General features: G+C 38.3%; 2 protein-coding genes across 5 annotated transcripts; both read right to left on the minus strand.

Annotated features, from left to right (window-relative positions):
* Positions 1-364: 364 nt before the first annotated feature.
* On the minus strand, positions 365-18,825 carry LOC129722209 (N-alpha-acetyltransferase 35, NatC auxiliary subunit). Of its 4 annotated transcripts, none has more exons than XM_055675500.1 (9): positions 18,692-18,825; positions 18,282-18,636; positions 17,762-18,220; positions 17,668-17,709; positions 17,482-17,599; positions 17,238-17,419; positions 1,525-1,719; positions 680-1,462; positions 365-615 (listed from the first exon to the last, which is right to left on the minus strand). In XM_055675500.1, the coding sequence occupies exons 1-9, from the start codon at positions 18,724-18,726 to the stop codon at positions 472-474; spliced, it is 2,313 nt and encodes a 770-aa protein (XP_055531475.1). In that variant the 5' UTR covers positions 18,727-18,825; the 3' UTR covers positions 365-471. The 4 variants fall into 4 exon arrangements, with proteins under 4 accessions (XP_055531475.1, XP_055531474.1, XP_055531473.1 ...); XM_055675499.1 differs by having other exon boundaries at positions 17,662-17,709; XM_055675498.1 differs by having other exon boundaries at positions 17,656-17,709.
* On the minus strand, positions 14,374-17,188 carry LOC129722210 (probable cytochrome P450 6d5). The gene has a single exon (XM_055675502.1). It carries the CDS (start codon positions 16,086-16,088, stop codon positions 14,550-14,552), a length of 1,539 nt encoding a protein of 512 aa, XP_055531477.1. The 5' UTR covers positions 16,089-17,188; the 3' UTR covers positions 14,374-14,549.
* Positions 18,826-20,389: the final 1,564 nt, after the last annotated feature.

A 20,389-nucleotide genomic window follows, 5' to 3' on the forward strand; every position in this document is an offset into this window, starting at 1 on the left:
TTCAAAATTCGTTAATTTTCTGCACATTTGACAGATGTAAACATTGGAAAGGTAGTTCGACATCAACTAACTTGGTGAAAAGGTGGTCGGGGCAATTTTACAAAAAAAAAACGTTAAGCGTTGGAACAAGTCACATGTCCGTTTTACCCACCCTGTCCGTCTTACCCCCATCCCCCTACTAAGATCATAGTCAACCACTTCTAATACAAAAACCAGACGCCATTCTAAGACATTCCCAATTGGGAATACAAGTTTACTAACGCATGAGAACCCAACGCTATATGCAGCCATTTACTGCTAAATGGGAATGAATGTAATCGTATAATAAACTCAAAAAATAAGCATCTAGGTATATCAGTGAACTTTACTTTCGAAAAGTTTATTGCAAATACAGCTCACTGCCAGTATGCCCCTTACATGACTAAGACAAGATAATCACACGAAGACAAACATTTAATTGAAACTAATATCCTATTTTTTATGCTTAATGATAGGAAAATACCGATGACATGAGAAATCAAACTCTGGTGGTGCCTTCGACTGTCGATTCAACCCACTAGCCAGCAGATTCATCATCACGAAATTCATTTTGGCTACCTTTACTATCTCGTGCCACTGAAACGAACCGAGACACAGTGTTAAATAAAATAACACATCTGCAATCTTGAAAGTTACTCACCTCTTCATCCGGATTAGGATACGATTCCAACAATACACGAGCATCGTGAAAATGCTTGGCAGCCGATGAGTAAAGTTCTTCTGCCGGAGATTTGAGCATATACGATTTCATTAGCTTGAAATCAGCGTACGCCATCGGAGGAGGCGTTGATAGAGTTGCGAAAGGCGCGAATCGATGCTCAAAGCGAACCTTTTCGTTATCGAACATAGGAAGCGGCTCTGGAATTCGTTCTTCGCCTATGAAACCACCAAGTGCCTTATAATAACCTCCACACATATGCTGCATTGCTTGATAGAAGATGTTTTCTTTGGCGTCGGTTTTTCCCTTTCGTTTTTTCACTTTTGGCTTTTTCTGATTTCCTTTAGCCCCTTTCGGGTCCGGGACGTAATCCTGTTCTACCAAGAATGTATCGGCACGAGTCAAGGCTGAGACAATCCAGCCGAACAGGAACTGATACAGATACCAGAAAATGTAGAGATACTCATGCACTGAGTATAGTTCCAACTCCAGTCCCGAGAGCAGGAAGAACGACATCGCGCGCAAACAGTGATACAGTACCCACGTTCCGAAGCAAGCTAGATGTTGCCGAGGGTTTTCGTTTTTCATCGAAAGTGAGTGCAGATAGGCGTCGACTCGTTCAGCTTCATCCTGCAGATTGGCAAAGTTGGACAGCATAATACCTAATTTATCTCGTTGTCTGGCCCGATTGTAGCCGCAAATTTCGAACAGTACGCAAAACGTGTGCTCATTGTAGGCGAAGAAAGAGTCCACGCAATTGCAAGCCTTTAAAACAGAAAGGAGAGTTATTGATACTCGTTCTATGTGGTCTTGTAGGAGATACTTACAGCGGGATTGTTAAAAAGAGGATTGTCAGGCAGTAGAACGGGTGGTGCAATGAATGCTTTGGCGGATTCTTTCAAGACTTCGGTTAGCTTCTTGGTCCCGAAAACCATATCGTGCGATGGTAAATACAAGGCTTGCAGAATACGCCGTGACAACAGGCAGGGCACGTACTTCTTGCTGAAGTCCATGAAGAAGTTCTATGTGCACAGAAAGATTAGAAAACAAAATTAAACTATAGATTATTATTAAATTTAGTGCAATCGAACTTAGACGGAAAAAGAGTGCGAAGAAGTGCTTTCATTCTCAGAATAAAAAAATCGTTGGCAAAAAAATTAGCTTTGTTATTAAAAAATGCTTTGGCCTTTGTAATCGCCGTAGAATAACGTCAGCTTGTAGTACATTCTTCACCTCCACAGTGATTTTAAACATCCGTGTGCTGGGGAGCCGGGGTAGATATTTTCGTATGGCCCTTCGTTCTTAAAACATTTAGAGGCAACAAAATTTCAAAATTGCTAGATGGCTTAACGCTTCGCTGCACTGAAACAAGTCGACATATATTCTCTATTAAATTTGTCCAATGAATTTAACGTACCAAACGGTCTCCTAATTTTATATGATTCCATCCATTTGTAAATTAAATGTGATACAATAATTTTAACGAATCGCACAATGGAATAATAATTATCGGATTTAAACATCCATTTTATTTGAAATTCATTTACGTCTAGCATGTGCCGTAAAAATTTAAATTTACAGGTAACATTGCGGAATACATTTCATAAAGTAGGTATATAAAACCGTCATGTATCGAAACCAACATATAAATCTTATTGATAAATCCATTAAAAACACATGTCGCTGTGACTTTTTGTCAGTTTAGCTTGTGAAGTTTTGTTTTGACGTTTGGATTTGGTATCGAATAATCCAGATTGTTATTCAAAATGGCTACACCACGAGAAGACGGCGTCTTATTGAGCGATTGGAAGGATATTTTCTTATCTCCAATGGGTAAGTTATTTTTTTTTACTTTATTTGAGTTAAAACTTACATAGATATTCACAACTATAGATCACACCGAAGAAATTGGCACTTATATAATCGTAGGGCAAACAACGAACAGACCATTGGAACTCGGATCAAGTGGCCAACGTTGAACCGGTAATTTCTTTTTTATTAATCATTTGTCAGGAAGTCGGTAGTGAAATCTCTCGAAAGTTGTGATTGCCACTGACCGACGTAATTCATTTTTGCTTTAATTTATAGAATTATAGGATTTATAGGACAGTCAACAATCAAGTACAAATTTCTTAAAATAAATATTATTTTTATAATAAATTCTTGTATCCTTTATAAAAAAAAGCACTTCGATTTGTTTTCATGTACATATCATATGAAAGAAACAGTCCCTTTAGTGAAGTTATTTCTATAGGATAATAACACGAAATGCATGAGTTTTTCCGATGAAATTGTTATTATATGCCAAGATATAAACTATGGCATTTCCAATGAGTCTAATGAATTATTTGTTCGTTAGTTTTTAAAGGATTTTCTTATCTATTTTAAAAGCTTGGTAGTAATGAGAGTCTATCAGACGATCCTATGAAGAATGCATGACACATTTCCGATCACATCGTTTTAATTGGAAGTTCTAATAGTGCAAATTTATAACACTCCCATATAATATGAATAGGGGAGATTATTTCAGTGTGGAAGGTGACGAGCAAAAAAAAGGTTTTCACTCTGTCTTCCCGTCTATCATGTTAGGCCCAGGACTAAGGGGGACCCTCGAGTCGGGGGCCCAAGGCATTGCCCTTCGTAAATCCGGGCCTGCAATAGGTTTTTGGACCACCGCGAGAACGTTCTATAAGGAAAATTTTTTTCTTTTTAGATTTTTGACGTAGGACTACGTCTTTGTTTTCTATACTAGATTACATTTCGTGAAAATGAAAATGAAACTGGTAAATGTTGCGTCAGATTTCAAACGGTTATAGCAAGCGAACGACTTAATGCATCTTAGTCATTTATATGTCGGTGGATAGATAAAATGTGTAACAATTTTTTGATATTATGTTCAACATTGTTGCTTTACTGCTTAATGGTGGAAAAAGGTGAAAAGTTCCAAGGTCAAGCTTTCCCATACATTTCCCTAGTTCTTGGCTTGCTTCCCAAGCACAGATAACAATAACATGGACGAAATAAATTCCACCGCCTACATATTTTGACTCAACAAAGTGTTTTGGTTTGTTTGTCTTCGTCTAAGCTGCGTGGCCACGCCTTAATGGTAAAAATCTACGCTGAACTCGGTACAAAAGACTGCGTGTGGAAAATTCAGCTTCAGTTTAGTTTGTTCCACAATAGCGAGTGCGGTGCAGCTATTAAAGCTTTGCGACATTGAGAACGAGAGCTGCATACGAGTCGACTTCCAGGCACCGCGGAGCATGTTACCTGTATTCTGCACACGGCAGCAACAATAACCATCGTACGCTGCAGGATATTTTGCTGGCACACCTGCTGGAGGGCACAGCGGACAGCAAATTTTCTACGCGGCCAACAAAATAATCGATGCTACCGGTGGTGGTGTGATTATCAGCGTTCTGTAGCATACATTTCGAGCTGAAGATTATCGAATCGGTTCTTTTTAGAACTATAAATGCTTGAAGACAAGAGTTACGAGAATTTTCACAACTACTCCTAGTGTGGAATGTCCATCTATTTCTCAATAATCATTTTTACAATAACGACCAGGGCGCACCAAAGATAAAAGGTAGTGTTGCCTATGAATAGTTTATCACAACAAGACATAACCCTCATTTCAAGAATTTTCACTGCTAAATTGAGTGATTTTCCGGTTTAATTGTTTGTTTGTGTTCACTCGAACACCGTTATCAGTCAAATCTTAGAAACGAAAATTAGTTAATCTAAGAACCAGAGTGATTTGCGCATCGGGAAAGCAAAAACTTTCTTTTGATGCTTATGAAAATCACTCAGTAGTATCGAAGGTGTTTTGGTTTGTTCCTCTTTCTCGAAGCTACGTAGCTACGTCTTAATTGCAAAAATCTAAGCTGAACTCGATACAAAAGACTGCGTGTAGAAAATTCAGCTTCAGTTTAGTTTGTTACACATAAGCGAGAGCAGTGCAGCTGTTAAAGGTACGCGACATTGAGAAACGAGAGCTGCATACGAGTCAACTTCCAGGCACTGCGGAGCATGTTACACCTTTATTTTGCATACGGCAGCAACAGTTACCATCGTTCGCTGCAGGATATTTTGCTGGCACAGCTACTGGAGGGCACAGCGGAGAGCAAGTTTTATGCGCGGCCAACAAAATATTCATGGTGCGATTATCAGCGTTCTGTAGAACGAATTTCTAACTGAATATTATGGAATCTGTTCTTTTCAGAACTATAGATGCTTGAAGATAAGAGTTATGAGAATTTTCGCAACTACTACTAGTGTAAAATTTTCATGTATTCATGCATCGTTAGTTTTAAAATAACGACTTTCAAAAATAATCGGTAGTGTTACCTATGAACAGTTTAGCGCAGCATATAATAATATTTAGTTTAGCATATATTATATATTTAGTCCTACGTCACCATTTCATACAACCCCCAGGGCTGTATACCTTGTAGTATTTTCACTCGAAAGGATTATAGTGCTACTGGTAACTCTCAGTTGGTAACGTGTCTACACTACATCAAGTTTTCTCGGAATAGAGCGGCTTACGGAACGAAAATTGGGCCATCTGGGAACCAATTGGAGAAAAGATGAAATTCTAGGTTCTAGATAGTCGTGAATGCAGACAAGAATTAAAAAAACGCAGGTCATCCATTTTTGATCTTGTTAATTACGTCCCCGTCGATGCTAGTGAAGCCATTCGAAGACTCGCCATCGGGTGTTTGATGAACCTGGTAAGGGACACGAGACCAATATTACAGTATTTTGTAACCGGCAACCCAAAGTTCGTTGGTCACACGGGTGCGGAATAAGCGTTCGATCTCAACGAAAGGCGGTCATCGAGTAGATACGCGTGGGATGTACGTTATGCAAGGCGGAACAGTGTCTCGGAACTATAGGCTGAAACCACCGTGTCACTATTAGCAATACTCAGATGGAGAGATATGCGAAGAGAATGTTGTGAGCCAAACGAACATGTCAAAATCCAAGCCAAACGAACAAGAAAGGTAACACATTGAGAGGTATTGCAATCAGGTACGATAAAAAATATTTTTATTCTCACACGTTTTTCGTATTATATTACTAAACAATGAATTGGGAATGCACTAAAATTGCTTTATTACAGTGATTTTAAACAAGTGGTTCACAAACCTTTTGTATGGTCAACAAAATAATGATCAATTATAGTGAAAGTATATAAATTGAACCTAAATATAAAATTTAACACCTTAACGGTTTTTGTGATGCACTTAACTGTTTCCCAGCACTTCCACCTTCAAAATCAGTTATACGAGTCGAATGAAAAAGTTAGTCAATATTGCGCTCTGAGAAGAGATCTGGCACCTCTGACGTGTGAAACCTAGTTGCCATATTGAGTTTAGCCTCGATCACGGTACGAGTGACACGCGTCGTTTGTGTTCGTTATAAAAGTGCGCGTTTTAACTGTTTTATTTGGACAGTTTGTGTCCCGTAGGAGCGAAGATTGTTCCGCTTTGGTAAGATCCACGAAGGTTGTCCCGTTGGCCCGTGAGTTGAGTGCTGTGTTCTGTGTGAACCAAATACGATCATTGAATTGAAGCTTGACGTGGGTTTCGCAACCGACAGCAAGAGGAAATTAGGAATAAATCGCGATAAGTGTTTATTTTGTTTTTTTTCTCCTGTGTTCTAGCAAAAATCCGAAAGTCCGCTAGAGGTATCTTGCCGCCCTGTAAGGGTTTCGCCGGGTAAATTTTAGTGTGTACAGGGTGACCCCCTGTTACAATTGTTTTTTTCATCGCTTATCGCTCTCTCTCTCTCTCTCTCTCTCTTTCTCTCTCTTTCTCTCTTTCTCTCTCTCTCTCTGAGTATCTCTAGTCACTATTAACATGTGAAGCGAAGTACATAGCTGTGTGAAGCAACAGTACTCGTGATGGGAATACTCCGGTTGAGAAGGTGGGAAACCGAAAGTGTGTCACTTTTGCAAACTGCTGAGGCAACTTCGTCGCGATCGCGTGGGGATCGCTGCATATCAAGTAAAGAAGCATGATACTCCGAAGTACGAAAAGTTGCAGAAAGCAAAAGTTTTGTTAAGATTGTGAATTTTGCATTACTACTTGTGGTGATAACAATGACGATTTCTGGTGCCTAGACTCTGGGGTCAGTGCTCATATGCTAAGCATTCAAAATTTGGACGCAATATCATAAAATCTGAATTTTTTATGACTTTTCAAAGCTTGGCGAACTGACGGTTTTTGTCTTTTTCTTGAAAAAAAGAACATTACTTTGAAACGCTCTGTAGCTTCAATGATAGCTTGGATTTTTTTGACGTCAAAGGAAAAGTTGTTACAAATATTGTGCAAAACAAACCCTTTTCATTTGATATTGTAAAATTTGGTCATAGTAGGCCTGACACTAGAAAAAATTAAAAAAAACGTGATTTTTTTGTAGAAAAGTAGCTTAAAAGTTTAGTTGCTGCAGTTTGCCACGGTTGTGACTAGATTCAAAATTTTGGTAAAAACGTAAGCTTTCAAATGCATACTGTCCGCTGCTGCGCAAAACCGCGCAAATTGTCACTTTAGTTGAAAAGGCGATAGCAGATTTTTTTAGTTTTTATTTTTGAAGTTGAAATTTCATCCAGGATTAATTTTAGTCATAACCATGATACCCCATTAATGAAAATTTATGATATCGTACTCAATCCGTAAGGATAAAATATAAATTTGGGCAAAAATCACAAAATTTATCAATGAAAAGTTATAAAATAAGTGTTAAACAAGAAAACAGTAAAAAAATCTGAAATTTTAATTATCTCAAACTTTATCACTTTCTGCAAATTTAAAACAATACTAAAAACATTCAGCCCTTTTCAATTTATGATCATGAAATTCGTTAAACTGATTGAAGTGTCAAATATTAGCAGCAAATTCATACTATCATACTCCGGCCAACAATAGCCCGTTTGAAGATTGCTTTTGCTTCACACTCGTTTGCATACAAAAGTAAAGCACACATTTTGCTTTATGAGAAAAAAACAAAGAACAGTCGTCGCCCTCCGCATCTTTTCGTATTCATTTAGAACGTTGTGTCATTCCAGTGTCTTAGTTTTCAAATTTATAAATTCGTTGAATTTGATTATGGAGCCTTCAACTTCAGCGGCACCATCTTATTCAATGTCTAGTAAGTTGTCAATTCATGGTGTTATACATGTATTTAAATGTCCTCTTTCAACCATAGAAACCGGAATTGGAAGATAACATATATATGAAACAATGAAACATCGAAAATTACTAGAAGAAATGAAAATAGCAGCGAAAGACATTTTTCCTGCTGATAAGTATAATGAACTTCAAATTTTCTGGAAACAATTCAACACGAGATTTAAGCGATCACAGCGAAAGATGATGATGCTGTTGGTGGTTTTTTCAATTTGTAATTAGTTTGTATTACTTATGTTGTTTTAGTTTATTTAAAAAATATATATATTTAGGCAAAATTTGTTTAGTTCGAGGGGTCGTCCATAAATTACTTTTTTTTTTCAATGGAAAGGACGCCCGGTGGTACTACTTGTGGTCAAAGATCATATAATTCTATAAAAAAGGAAAAAAGGGCCAAAAAAATATTAAAATTGGCTTTCGTGCTTTATGGACGGCCCCAAACAAAAAATGAATGCCAAATTTGTGTTCAGCGCCCCAAAATTATGTAAATACCAAGTTTTTGTCGCATTTCTCGACACTTTTTTTTGCTTGGCCAGCCTTTGTATGGAGTCGCCCCACTGTGCATCCGTTTGTTTAAAAAAAAACATCAACAGACCTTGTAGCCCAAATGATTTCCTTACACTAAAAATTATGTGCTGAAATCAAGAAGCGGGTCTTCAGCATCTCGCGGCTGGTGTCGAAATCAAAGCATGTAGCATGTAGCATTGAAATGGCGCTGGAGACCGGATATTGTGCTGAAGCTTCGAAAGTTAGCTTTGAGGCGAGCAATACTCCTAAGTCCTTGACTCGGTTTGTGCGTCGCAAAAGTGTATTCGACAAGTTGTATTTAAAAGTCAGTGGACTACGCGACACGACCACGGCGGTTCGGTGGTTCAAGTTGAAAAAAAGGCAGATGATAGGTCTGTGTAAATGACGTCCGTCTGAGACTGGTTGTTAAAGCTATCAATTCTGTAGGATGTGAGCGTTTGGAGATATCCCAAGCAGCACACATTGTTGCAATGAAGCAAATGCAACTCCCAATGTAACTTCGAAATACTACAAGGAATACAGCCCTAAGGTTGTATGTGATGGTGACGTGGGACTAAACACTGTAATTGGGGGTTTTTTGTTACAAAATATAAAGAGTCTGCAGACAGAATCAATGTGTTTGCTCAGCGACTGTACGTATTTTTATTTTCAGCCTCCCCTGGAAATCAATTTTTGAAATATATTCAACAACACTCGAAAGAATATCGTTTATATTTGGCAGTATTATGCCTGTAGTATTTTTTTTTTTTTTTTTGGCAGGCCCAAGCAAATCGTGCTTGTTGAAGAAGCACCAAGAATTTATCGTAATGCCTCAGCGTCAGAATAAACTCTATATCCACGAAAACCAAATTCAATAATACTTACGTTACTATAATAAATGGTTTTGTCTTATTTAACTCAGATTATATCAAACCTTTAATATGGATCTTACTTTCAAAATAATATGGAAGCTCTCACAAGGGTTTATTAATTGGCAAACATAAGAAGATATGTTAAACAAAATTAATAACAAGTTCCAGCAAAAATTCGTAGCAATCAACAATTCCATTTTTGTTTTTTGCTTAACAATTTTTTTTTGCTTACAACTACATTCGCTGTATTACGAAGACAGCATATATACGTTTATTATGGTAAAGCTTAGAATAATAATATATCATCTAACAATTTGAACAATGAATCTTAGTAAATAAACCAAAAATTCACAAGCATTCGCCGGCTCTTACTTTTCTATAAATGTGTATATTTGGGAATTTACTCATTCGGTACTATCCGGTCACGATTATTTAGTGAATACCGAAGATAAAATTAAATAAATATCCGTTGCAAAACTTTACAATTCTTATTGAGTAATTTATGGTAATCATATTTATGAGATAAACTTCCAATCACCATCAGCAGCAGCATTGCAGTTTTTCCTCGATTGCACACGAATAGAAATGTACGAAAAAAAAGTATACCACTGCATACGAATAGTACCGCTGCAGTACGAATAGAAGTGTACCGCTGAAATGTACGAATAGAAGAGTACCGCTGCAATCATAGACGACGAGAGACCTGCGGTTCTATACTTCACTGGTACTATTGCTTTTACCGGCATGTTTTCTTTTAAGACATCAGTTTTTATTAGGTTCTGAAAGCAGGTTTAGAAATTGTTCAAGAATAAGGATTGCTTCAAACTTTTCGAAAAACTTTTACCTTCGAGACATCATATTAGTCTAAGCTCATGGAAGCAAAAATAAATTAACCTTTTGGGACGGGGAGACTCTGTCAATTTTTATTTCGATATTGATATTTTTTTTTTTTTATTCTCGTTTATTTTCCGTCGGTCTAGTTCCGCCACTGTTGTGGCCAATCACCGACGCCCAGGGAGGCGACTCCACACCCAGGACCCTAACTCACGACCCGTTTATTAACGGACCGGCGCCAACGGCTTTACTTCCTCATGCGATGGAAGGCGTGATCCCAGAGATTTTTCGCCTCAGAAAATTTCCCGGTGTCGGCTAGGATTGAATCTAGACCAGTTGGGTTGGTTGTGAGTGGATCACGCCACCTCACAACCATCGACACCTATGTCGGCGGTGGGATTCGAACCCAGGCGTCGAGCGTGGTTGACGGAGACGTTACCAACCACACTAGGCCCCCGCTCAATTTCGATATTGATATTGCTTCAAACTTTTCGGAAAACTTTTACCTTCGAGACATCATATTAGTCTAAGCTCATGGAAGCAAAAATAAATGAACCTATTGGGACGGAGAGACTCTGTCAATTTTTATTTCGTATTGATACGGAGAATATTACAGGGAACGGATGGTGTCTATTCACGTTGTCTGTGCTAGGAATGCTCGCATGTAATTGGTTCATTGTTCGCGTAAATTTGTCATTGAAACTTTTTATCAATTTTACCGCTTAGCAATGAAATTAGAGTGATAACTAGCGTATTACAAAATTGTTCTTCATTTTATCTATCCAGCTTCTGGAACCAGAAAGATGCACAGAAGCTAAAAATTGATCACAGACACAATCTTGAATTTTAAGATGGTGACTTCCGGTGTCTGGCAAACAACCGGAAATGACCAAATACCATTCAATATGAATGTTTTCGGAACCAGAATTACGCCCAGATGCCAGAAATTGATTTCACAGGCAATAATAAAGTCCAAAATGACGACTTTCGGCTTCTGAAAAACAGTCCAAAGTGACCAAATATCACCCAATATGAGTTTTTCTTTAACCAGTATCCTAAATACCATTTTGAAATCCAAGATGGCGACTACCGGTTTGTGAAAAACAGCCTAAAATAAACAAATACTATCCAATATGAGTATCTCTGGAACCAGAATGATGCAAGGAGCTGACAATTGACCTCAGGCACCATTTTGAATTGCTAAATGACAACTTATAGGCAACAGTCGGAAATGACCGAATGATACTCAATATGGATATTTCCGTAAACGTGATGATGCATAGAAACCAAACATTGACCCTGGACACTATTTTGAATTTGAAGACGACCACTTTTAGTTTCTGGAAAACAACCAAAAATACCTCCCAATATGGGTATTTCCGGTGTCAGATTGATGCCAGAAAGTCTGCTGATAATGACAGAATACCACCCAATATGAATATATTCAGAATTAAGGCGATGTACAGAAGCCAAAAGACGAGGATGTTGTCATTTCGATAAAACCAATCATTTCAAAAGATTTGTTATTTGACTATGATCATATCCTATGGCCGATTCGTCGTGCATTTGCAGACTTCAAACAAACCGCAAGGAATCAATGAACTTGGAACGTTCAAATAGTACGACACCACATTTAAATTATGTTGAGGCCACATATATCAATCAAAGCAGGTATAGTTTTAAATAGTCTTTGAATTTCTCTTCTTTTCATAACTTTTGAGCCACATATCAAATTGTTATGAAGTTTGTTATTTGTAAGTTTGAGAGATGACTTGTTCGTATGACACTAGTTATGTTCAAATAAGTCATGTAATCTTTGAGATAATAGACTTCCGTTGTTTTATTAACAATTCAATACATAACGGTTGCTTAAAATCGATTATAATCAAATGAAATGGGAACGTGTAGAGCAGCCAAACTTTGAAACCACGTGTTCAATCATAATTCATCAGTTAACCCCTCACTAGCCCGTTCATCTGATAATACTATTGATCAAATCGGTTGTGTACTTTCTGAGATAATGAAGTTTCGTGATTTTCACAATTCGGTACCTTACAGACGAAGTAACAGTTCGATTACAGTAAAATTCAACAGGGTCTTCTGAGGCAGCTAGACCATTCATTTGACACTAATTTTGTGGAAATCGGGTCAGCCATCTCTGAGAAAAGTGAGTGAGTCCAAGTAGTCTTCGGAATATGTTCCTCTGTATAGCTGGATTTCACATTTTTAAACATAACAGGCAAAGTAATTGTCCGATTACAAAACAAATCAATAGGGTCTTATGGGGCAATTAGACCTTCCATTTGACACTGATTTTATGAAAATCGGTTCAGTCATCTCTGAGAAACGTGAGTGAGATTGAACAGTCTTCAGAACACGTTTCTTTTCATAACTTTTGAACCACAAGTTCAATCTTTATGAAATTCAAAACTTAAGGGTTTTGTAAGTAGCCCGTTCTTTTGAGACCAATTTTGTTCAAATCGGTTGTGTAGTTTCTGAGATATTGATGTTTCATGATTTTCACATTTTTAAACATAACCTCTAAACTAAAAATCTTCTAGCTTGCTAGAATGCCGTTCCCGAAAGCATCTAAAATGAAATCTTCCGTTTTGTTGGACCTGATTCACACGAGCTTGGCCGGTTCGTTTGAAGTGAGTACTCCACGCGGTGACCGTTTGATCATGACCATGATCGACCGTTACAGTGAGTACAGCTTCCTACAACCCATTTCCAAATGGAACTGATGAACGCAAAAACCGTACTACACACTTAAAATTTTTTGCCGGGTCTCGGTAATTTATTGCCGAGAACGGCACCACTGAGTGCTCGGTTAAGAAAAAAATGACAGCTGTCACATTTTTTCGTAAATCAAGGTTCAGCCTAACTGAAATTTTGGAAATCGGGTATTTACGGAAAAATGTGACAGCTGTCATTATTTTTTTAACCGACCACTCAGTGGTGCCGTTCTCGGCAATGAATTACCGAGACCCGGCAAAAAATTTCATGTGTGTATGTTGGAGATGAACAGATGCTTGCTTGCCGAGGCTGAATTGAATGAAAAGTACTGGAGAGAAGCCGTTTTATGTGAAAATTACTAATTGAATCTCCTTCCTTTCGCCACTATCGATTGTAGAAGAACGATGAGTCGAGATGATGTCTTCCAAGAGCATGAACCGAAAGTGCAATAGTCCGTGCGGAGAATCGAAATACCAAAGTAACTTGGGGAGTCAACGTAGATAGATGCTCATCAACTTGAGAAGAAGCATGAAGACGATGCAACAGTTCTGGATTCGGATGATGAGTCGGATGAAACAGTGCCTGGAATGATTGAAAGTTGTTATGATAGTGCTTTTGATGTACACTTGAGGAGTCCAGCAGTAACTAATTGTTTGAAGGTTTTAATAAGGAGGAATATCATCGACGGTCGCATCGGAAAACGAAGGGGATTCCCCAGACCGTTACGATGATCGACCAAATGTGGTACGAGCAAATGCTGAATTGGAATCTTGAAACATGAAGGAAACCAGAACATCCAAGAGTTCGATAGCGTGGGAGCGGAAATGAAGAGCCATGCAGATAACTCCGCGTGAGAATCGATACCTCTGCCTCGAGGAAGAAGAACAGTCGGAAGTAACTGGGTATATAAAATGAAGCGAGATGCAGCCGGGAACGTGAGCAGATACACGGCGAAGCTTGTAGTCCAAGGATAATCGCAGTAATACGGAGTAGACTTGCTATTGCAATTATGGATCGAATTGTTTTGAAGCATCCAAATGCTACGGACAGCGTATCTCCACGGTGAGCTTGAATAAGAATGGGCAGCCACCGGGATTCGTAGCATATTCTCTCGAGAGTGTTGGGTTTACTTCCACTGCTCCTGTCTACGTCGTTGCACGTTCTGATGCTTAACTCAACGTAACAATATCGTTGATCAGCTGGTACGCATCGAACTTTTCGATTGCCGGTTTGAACTCCTATTTCGACCATCTTGAGCGTTGGCATGTAGTGCTTTGATTGTGAACTTGCGATTCTTTTTATCGAATAACATGCGAATACTTCCAAAGAAATTGAGACATCGACAAGTCTCCGTTTCATTTTTGTCAAATCTCCGCTTGTTTCGGGATCTCACGACATTTTCAGAGATTCGTAATGCATTGAGTTCATGCAACCACACCACAGAAAATCCCCCATGTGGGCAAACCAATAATAATCTCTTATGTGAGAAACAAAACCCAGGAGTATCTTGATTCGAATTCAAACTTCTATCTAATCAACACAGATCTTAACAGTCAACGATTACTGTAGTGAATATTTATTGCGAAAAAAACGTTGCGATTCTATTCTACTTCTTTCACACAAGATTTGGAAACATGAAGGTTAAGAACTTTTTTAAATTGCATTCTTTCAATCTTCTTAGTATCAAAAATATCTTATAAAAATACTTCATGCATTTTTTACACCCCTTTCCGTGACGGCAAGATGAATGCCTCCAACTGGCATCAAAATAACCGACCGCGGATCTAGCTGTAGTTCCTGATTCTTCTGCTTTTCATCAGTCAACCGGAAGTTGAACTTCGACAGTAACATAGCCAAACCAACCTTCGTTTGAACCTTACCCATTCTCATACCAATACAAATTCTAGGTCCAATTCCGAAAGGCAGATACGCATCACTGGTGTAAAGCTGTTCGTCTTGGAATCGTTCCGGGATAAACTTTTCCGGCTCGGGAAACAAATCTGGATCACGATGTATACCCATTATAGGAATTATTACGGGAGTTCCCTTAGGAATTGTGTGATCCGTTCCAGGTAATTTATAAGCCTTATTACATTCTCGGTTCAAAAATGGCAAAGAAGGGTACATGCGTAGGGTTTCATCGATGCAACCCTCTAAATATTTCATTTCCGTCAGGGTGTTGTACGTAAGCTTGCCTTGATTCTTTGCTAGAATTCTATCAATTTCTGCATGAACTTTCTCCTGAACGTGGGGATTCTTAGCCAGCTGATACAAGCAAAAAGACATAGCTGTTGAAGAGGTTTCATAGGCGGCAACAAAAAACACAAAGGCATGAGCCGTAACCTGTTCCAAAGATATGTGTTTCGCTGCAGAAGTAGGACTGGCATCCCACTGCTCATCATAGGAAACTGTGCCGCGATTCCGCAACTGCAGCAAGAGCTGCATCATATCCTTCCTGATAACGTTATTTTTTTCTCGATATTCCAAAGTGTCTCGAACTATACTTATCATGAAATCTTCTACTTCTTGATCTACAAATTTAAACCCAAAGATCGCGTTCATCTTCGGTGTGAAAATTGTGCTTCCTAAACGCAACATATTTTTCAAAGTATGTGCAAACACTCGAATGCCCATTTCTCGAAATGTTTCGTTTTTATCGTTTATGGAATCGATTTTGATGCCAAATCCCACCGAAGCTATAACGTCGGTTGTAAAACGAGCCATCACTTCCCGCATTTCCAGTACTTTCTCCGTATGAACACGTTTACCAACATGATCCTGCAACACCTGTCCTATTTCCAACATAATTGGAAACATTTCCTTCAACCGACCAGAAGTAAAGGTAGGTGTTAACTTTGCGCGATGATCTCTCCATTTTTCACCACCAAGTGCAAACAAATGACCGCTCAGCGGATCTTTCTGCTCATTAACATGAAGTCCTCGATCATGAAAATGATCGAAGTCACGCACCGTTATGTCCTTAATCAGCTCAGTATCATTAACCATCAGCGCCGGACGAAACGAAACATAGACTCCAACGAATGGAAGCTGTTTGCACTTTTCGTACAGTTTGCCGAACATTTCCCCGATGCAGTACTGCTGCCGGACGAGCTGACCGATATCACCAAACGCCAATGACGGTCCAAGCTGAGGAATTCCATGCCGCTTCCAATAACTGAATTGATAGAGTAGTAACAGATACACGATCGGCGCTGCTAGCACGATCAACACTAGATAGGACAACATCTTCCAGCTACTTTACAAGACGGCGGGCAACTGAGGCGCTTTTTATACGCTTTTTATAAAACATACGTTGGGGATTCGATAAGCACGCAAAGGTCGCTGAATCAGCATTATCTCTTATCGTTAGGTCGGATGAACGGTAGAAGAGCGTCCTACTTTTAGCGCTCGAAACACGAAATATTTCGTCAATCGCAAAATCTTCCAAACGTAACCAATTGGTTGTTTTGAATTCCTCCTCGATCATGTTGACTATAACAAGTATTTAGATGTTTTTGGGTAGTCTGGTCCCAATCAGGGTAATTACCAACCTGATAAAAAATTGCTTTGCTGCGTCATGCTAGAAGCTCTCCAAACCGGCTCAAAAACTGTAATCAAAATGTTGTTATTGTCGCTGTTGCTGGTTCTGCTTACAGGCATTTGGTGCTGTTTAGTTTTTGCACCGTATCGTGACTTGTGAGAAATTCGATGCCACGAGTATCCGTAACCGTTTCTGGATTTTGCTGAATCACATGCTTCGGCATTTTTATTTTTTACGAGATTAGATGTAGATGCGACTTATATCTGTAGATACGAAATAGCAGGATAATTGTCACAAAGCCCAGCGAATCTTTTTTTTTTTGTTTTGTATTGTTATTGCTTTTTACATTTTAAATCTTATCACAGTGAGCGCATGTTATTTTGCAGATAACTGGAGTCGACTTGCTTCTGCTGATCTTCTTCGTTTGTTAGTTCTGATGGAGAGCTTCTTATCTTTTATGTCTTTCTTGATTTGAGGCACATTTTTTGTGTATCAATGCCATGTCATCCAATATGCTCGTCTCGTTCGACGGGTATATTTAACAGCATCTTTACGTAATCAAGCACATACAGTTAAATGAAATACGTGACGTGAAGACTGTATAAACTTTACTTAAGTAAAGTATTGTTTCCATGAGAACAACGACTGTTTAAAGTGTTACATCTATTAATCTCTGTAGTATTGAATGTTATTTATGTTTTTAATATTCAGCGGAATACTCACTACAATTTTATTCCGCGACAATGTAGGATACTTAATGCAAACAATGTCAAAGCATGTCGTAATTTATCTCAAAGATTTTGTTGACAAGTACAAATATGAGTAACGAATAAAAAAAACAGTTCGCTACTTACCAGGGCGCTGTGATAGTTAGTGCAATGTACAATCTTACATGCATGCTTCAATCGTTGGATAAACTCCGCCAGATAAAGAATGCAAACCGAACGATCTTTAATCTTGGTGTAGCGTGGAAAAGTAGGTGGCAGCAGTCTCTGATTAACCATCATAGAAAATCCCATGGGATTTGGAGTATCAGCTGATGGAGAAATAGTTTGAAAACCCACACAACAGAGAGATTAAATGCAAAACAAAACTTACAATTCGGATCAGGTTGTGTTCCGTACTCAATTGATTTCTCCATAACTTGAGTTAATTCCAGTGCTCCGTTGAGCGTTTTCACTATGTCTATCATTTCCGTTTTAGTTGGTGAAATATTCTGGAAATTTAAATTCAGTTTAACTGTCTCAAATCAAACAAAAATTACACAAACACATTTACTGTTACCATGCTAGCATTCGAACTAGAGACATTCCAGGAAGAATTTTGCTACAAATCAACTCATTATAACATGTACTAAAATTCATGTAATCGAGCGTACCTTGGTTGGGTAAAGTGCAACCAAGCATTGCAGCAGTAACCGTGTAAATTTCAGCCGACTAACGAGAGCGTTGATTTCCTCTTTTTCCCGTTCGCCTTCCGCTTCCTTGATTTTCCTGATCCAATCTTCTTCGGCGCTTTTCAGCATACTGCACGCCTTGGTTTCCGTCAGCTCCATACACAAATCAAACCCGTAAGTACTCGGCTGAAAATCTTCTTCCTCGTACACGCCAGCGCGCAAGATGAAATTCCGAATCAAATTAACCATCTTGTGCACGGCCCATGAAAATGCTTTAATCAATTTGTCCTCTATTTGATTTGGATGATGTAGATACAGACAAGTAAGTACTGTTTGCGCCATCGAATGGCCCTCCAACCAGGAAACAATACAGGAGTAAATAGCATCAATTATCCCAATGCATTCGCGTGGTTCCAAATTGGCCAATTTCATTTGCCCGCTCTGAAACATAAAGTGAATCAATTCTAATTTTTGTTCAGGCCAATAAAACCAAACTATCTACCTCTACAGCAGTTTGAAAATTCAACGGAGTAGTTTCCTTGTTACAGCACATTCCAGCATCCATTTTCGGATCCATCATTTCGATAGCAGACATGGCATCGAAGAGTCCGAACATATTATCGTGAATCAGCTCGCCGAGGTTCAATTCTTTGACACACCCAAAAAAGTCCGCGGTTATTTCTTTCCACTCGCGGTTCACTAGTTCCGGTGCAGAATTGTTGCCATTGGTAGGTGCACCGCGCATCTCATTGTTCTGTGCATCTCCTGCGATCGTCACAGACTCCTGCTGTGGGTTCTGCTCTGCTGAAAGTTCTTCACTAAAATTTCCATGATTCACTGATCTTGCAGATGTTATACTATGGAGAAACAACGATTTCAAGTTGACGTTACAAATATCAATGCTTAATATACCTTAAATCTTGCGGGCCTGTCGAGTTTAGATCCATATTTTGGAATAATTATAGATGAAATTTAAACGCTCAGAATCGCTAGATTTCAGCAATTAACCGAAGAATGTAAACAACCGAAATTTGACGTAAGCAAGACTAGCTGTAAAATACGTTACGAAATTGATAAAACTATTTCATTCAATACGTAACGATTCAGGTGATACACTGTAAATAAATGGCACGATTACTTCAAATGTGTTTGCACTTGACTCAATTCGTCACGTCACACTGAAAGTTGAAGTGATTTAGTGTTGATTACACAAAGATAAACACTTTTCTATGAAATGATCTTGCGTTGAATACTATTTAATGGAAATCATCATCATACTATAATGAAAATCTCTTGTATTTGCACCACTGTTTAAATCAGTTGAATTACAGCAGCAATTCCAATTGACAAACGTCAAAAACATAAGACGAAACAAAAATAGTGACGGAGGCGAACGACGCAACCAGCACATTCACCCAGAGATCAACAATTCATTTGAGCGTAAGTTTTATTGAATCTTTGATATTAAAATAACAATAGACAACTTTTTCTACAGATGCTGAAATCGATTCCACCGATTCATTGACAGGGATCATCCTGTAATCAAATTAAAAATCCAAAATAAAATAAAACTGAAAAATCTAAAATAAAAAGAAATCTTTAATTTATTGTGATTAGCTGATAATGTCCAAATGACCGACCTCCCGTATCTCAGACATGAGCATGTTAACAAAGATGAACATAACAACAGAAAATGAAGTGATTTGAAGTTCATTTTATCGTTCTTTGCATTAATATATTTCGAAAGATTTTCTTTTCAATCTGAAATGTTAGGCCAGTGGGGGACCATTCATTAATGATGTCACGCGTTTAGGGGGGAGGGGGTTTCTATTATTGTGACATTTTGTGACATATGGGGGAGGGGGGGTTAGCTTGAGTGTGACATCATATTTCAACAACAAAAAAATAAAAAAGTCACATACCTAACCACAGAGATCAACTCAGAACTATTTATAATATTTGCATCACTCATTTATAGTTCTACAATCCCTTTTCTGCTTAAGATTTGCTTTAGATAAAATAAATGACAATTTTTTTCTCGCTAAAAAAGTATAATGTACTTTAATTCTGTTTTACCGTGCATGTTCATTTATGAACGACAACGCAATATCATTAAATTTTAGTGTCTCTCAATCCAATCCAGGGGCGACTCGTGGCTTTGAAACCTACCTGTTCAATTTTAAACTCAGAAAATCACTTTTCGAGGAAGCAATGACAATGATGTCTGCGAGAAAACGCAATTCATTCTCTTTGATGCTATTGTAAAATAAAAGATGAAACATCCAACTTTCAATTAGTTTTAACAATATTTTATACAATTTTTGCCTGACACCCCCATGTGCAATGCACAGGTTGCACCTATGGACGAGTCGCCCCTGATCCAATCAATACAAAAATTGTGACAAAACGTAAATAAAAATGCTTGGTTATTGTAACCTGTGAGGAAGTTTTGGATTGCGAATTGATTGAAGAAGAGGAACTAAATATTGATGGTTTTTCAAAAATCAGCAATGATGCTGCAGTTCCTGTCTCGGCTTTCTATGTCGTCGATATGCGACTCCATCAGCAGCATCCTTGGACTAAGAACTAAACGCCTTTTCTAGTTATCTT

This window comes from Wyeomyia smithii, chromosome 2 (genome assembly GCF_029784165.1).
Source record: "Wyeomyia smithii strain HCP4-BCI-WySm-NY-G18 chromosome 2, ASM2978416v1, whole genome shotgun sequence".
NCBI classification, from domain to species: domain Eukaryota; kingdom Metazoa; phylum Arthropoda; class Insecta; order Diptera; family Culicidae; genus Wyeomyia; species Wyeomyia smithii.

Coding starts and splice junctions, on each gene's coding strand:
- LOC129722209 (XM_055675498.1), bottom strand. CDS start 18,726: ATGGATCTAAACTCGACAGGCCCGCAAGATTTAAG. Junction 17,420..17,481: donor AACACAACCTGATCCGAATT/GTAAGTTTTGTT, acceptor TTTCTCCATCAG/CTGATACTCCAAATCCCATG. Junction 616..679: donor ATCCTAATCCGGATGAAGAG/GTGAGTAACTTT, acceptor GGTTCGTTTCAG/TGGCACGAGATAGTAAAGGT.
- LOC129722210 (XM_055675502.1), bottom strand. CDS start 16,088: ATGTTGTCCTATCTAGTGTTGATCGTGCTAGCAGCGCCGATCGTGTAT.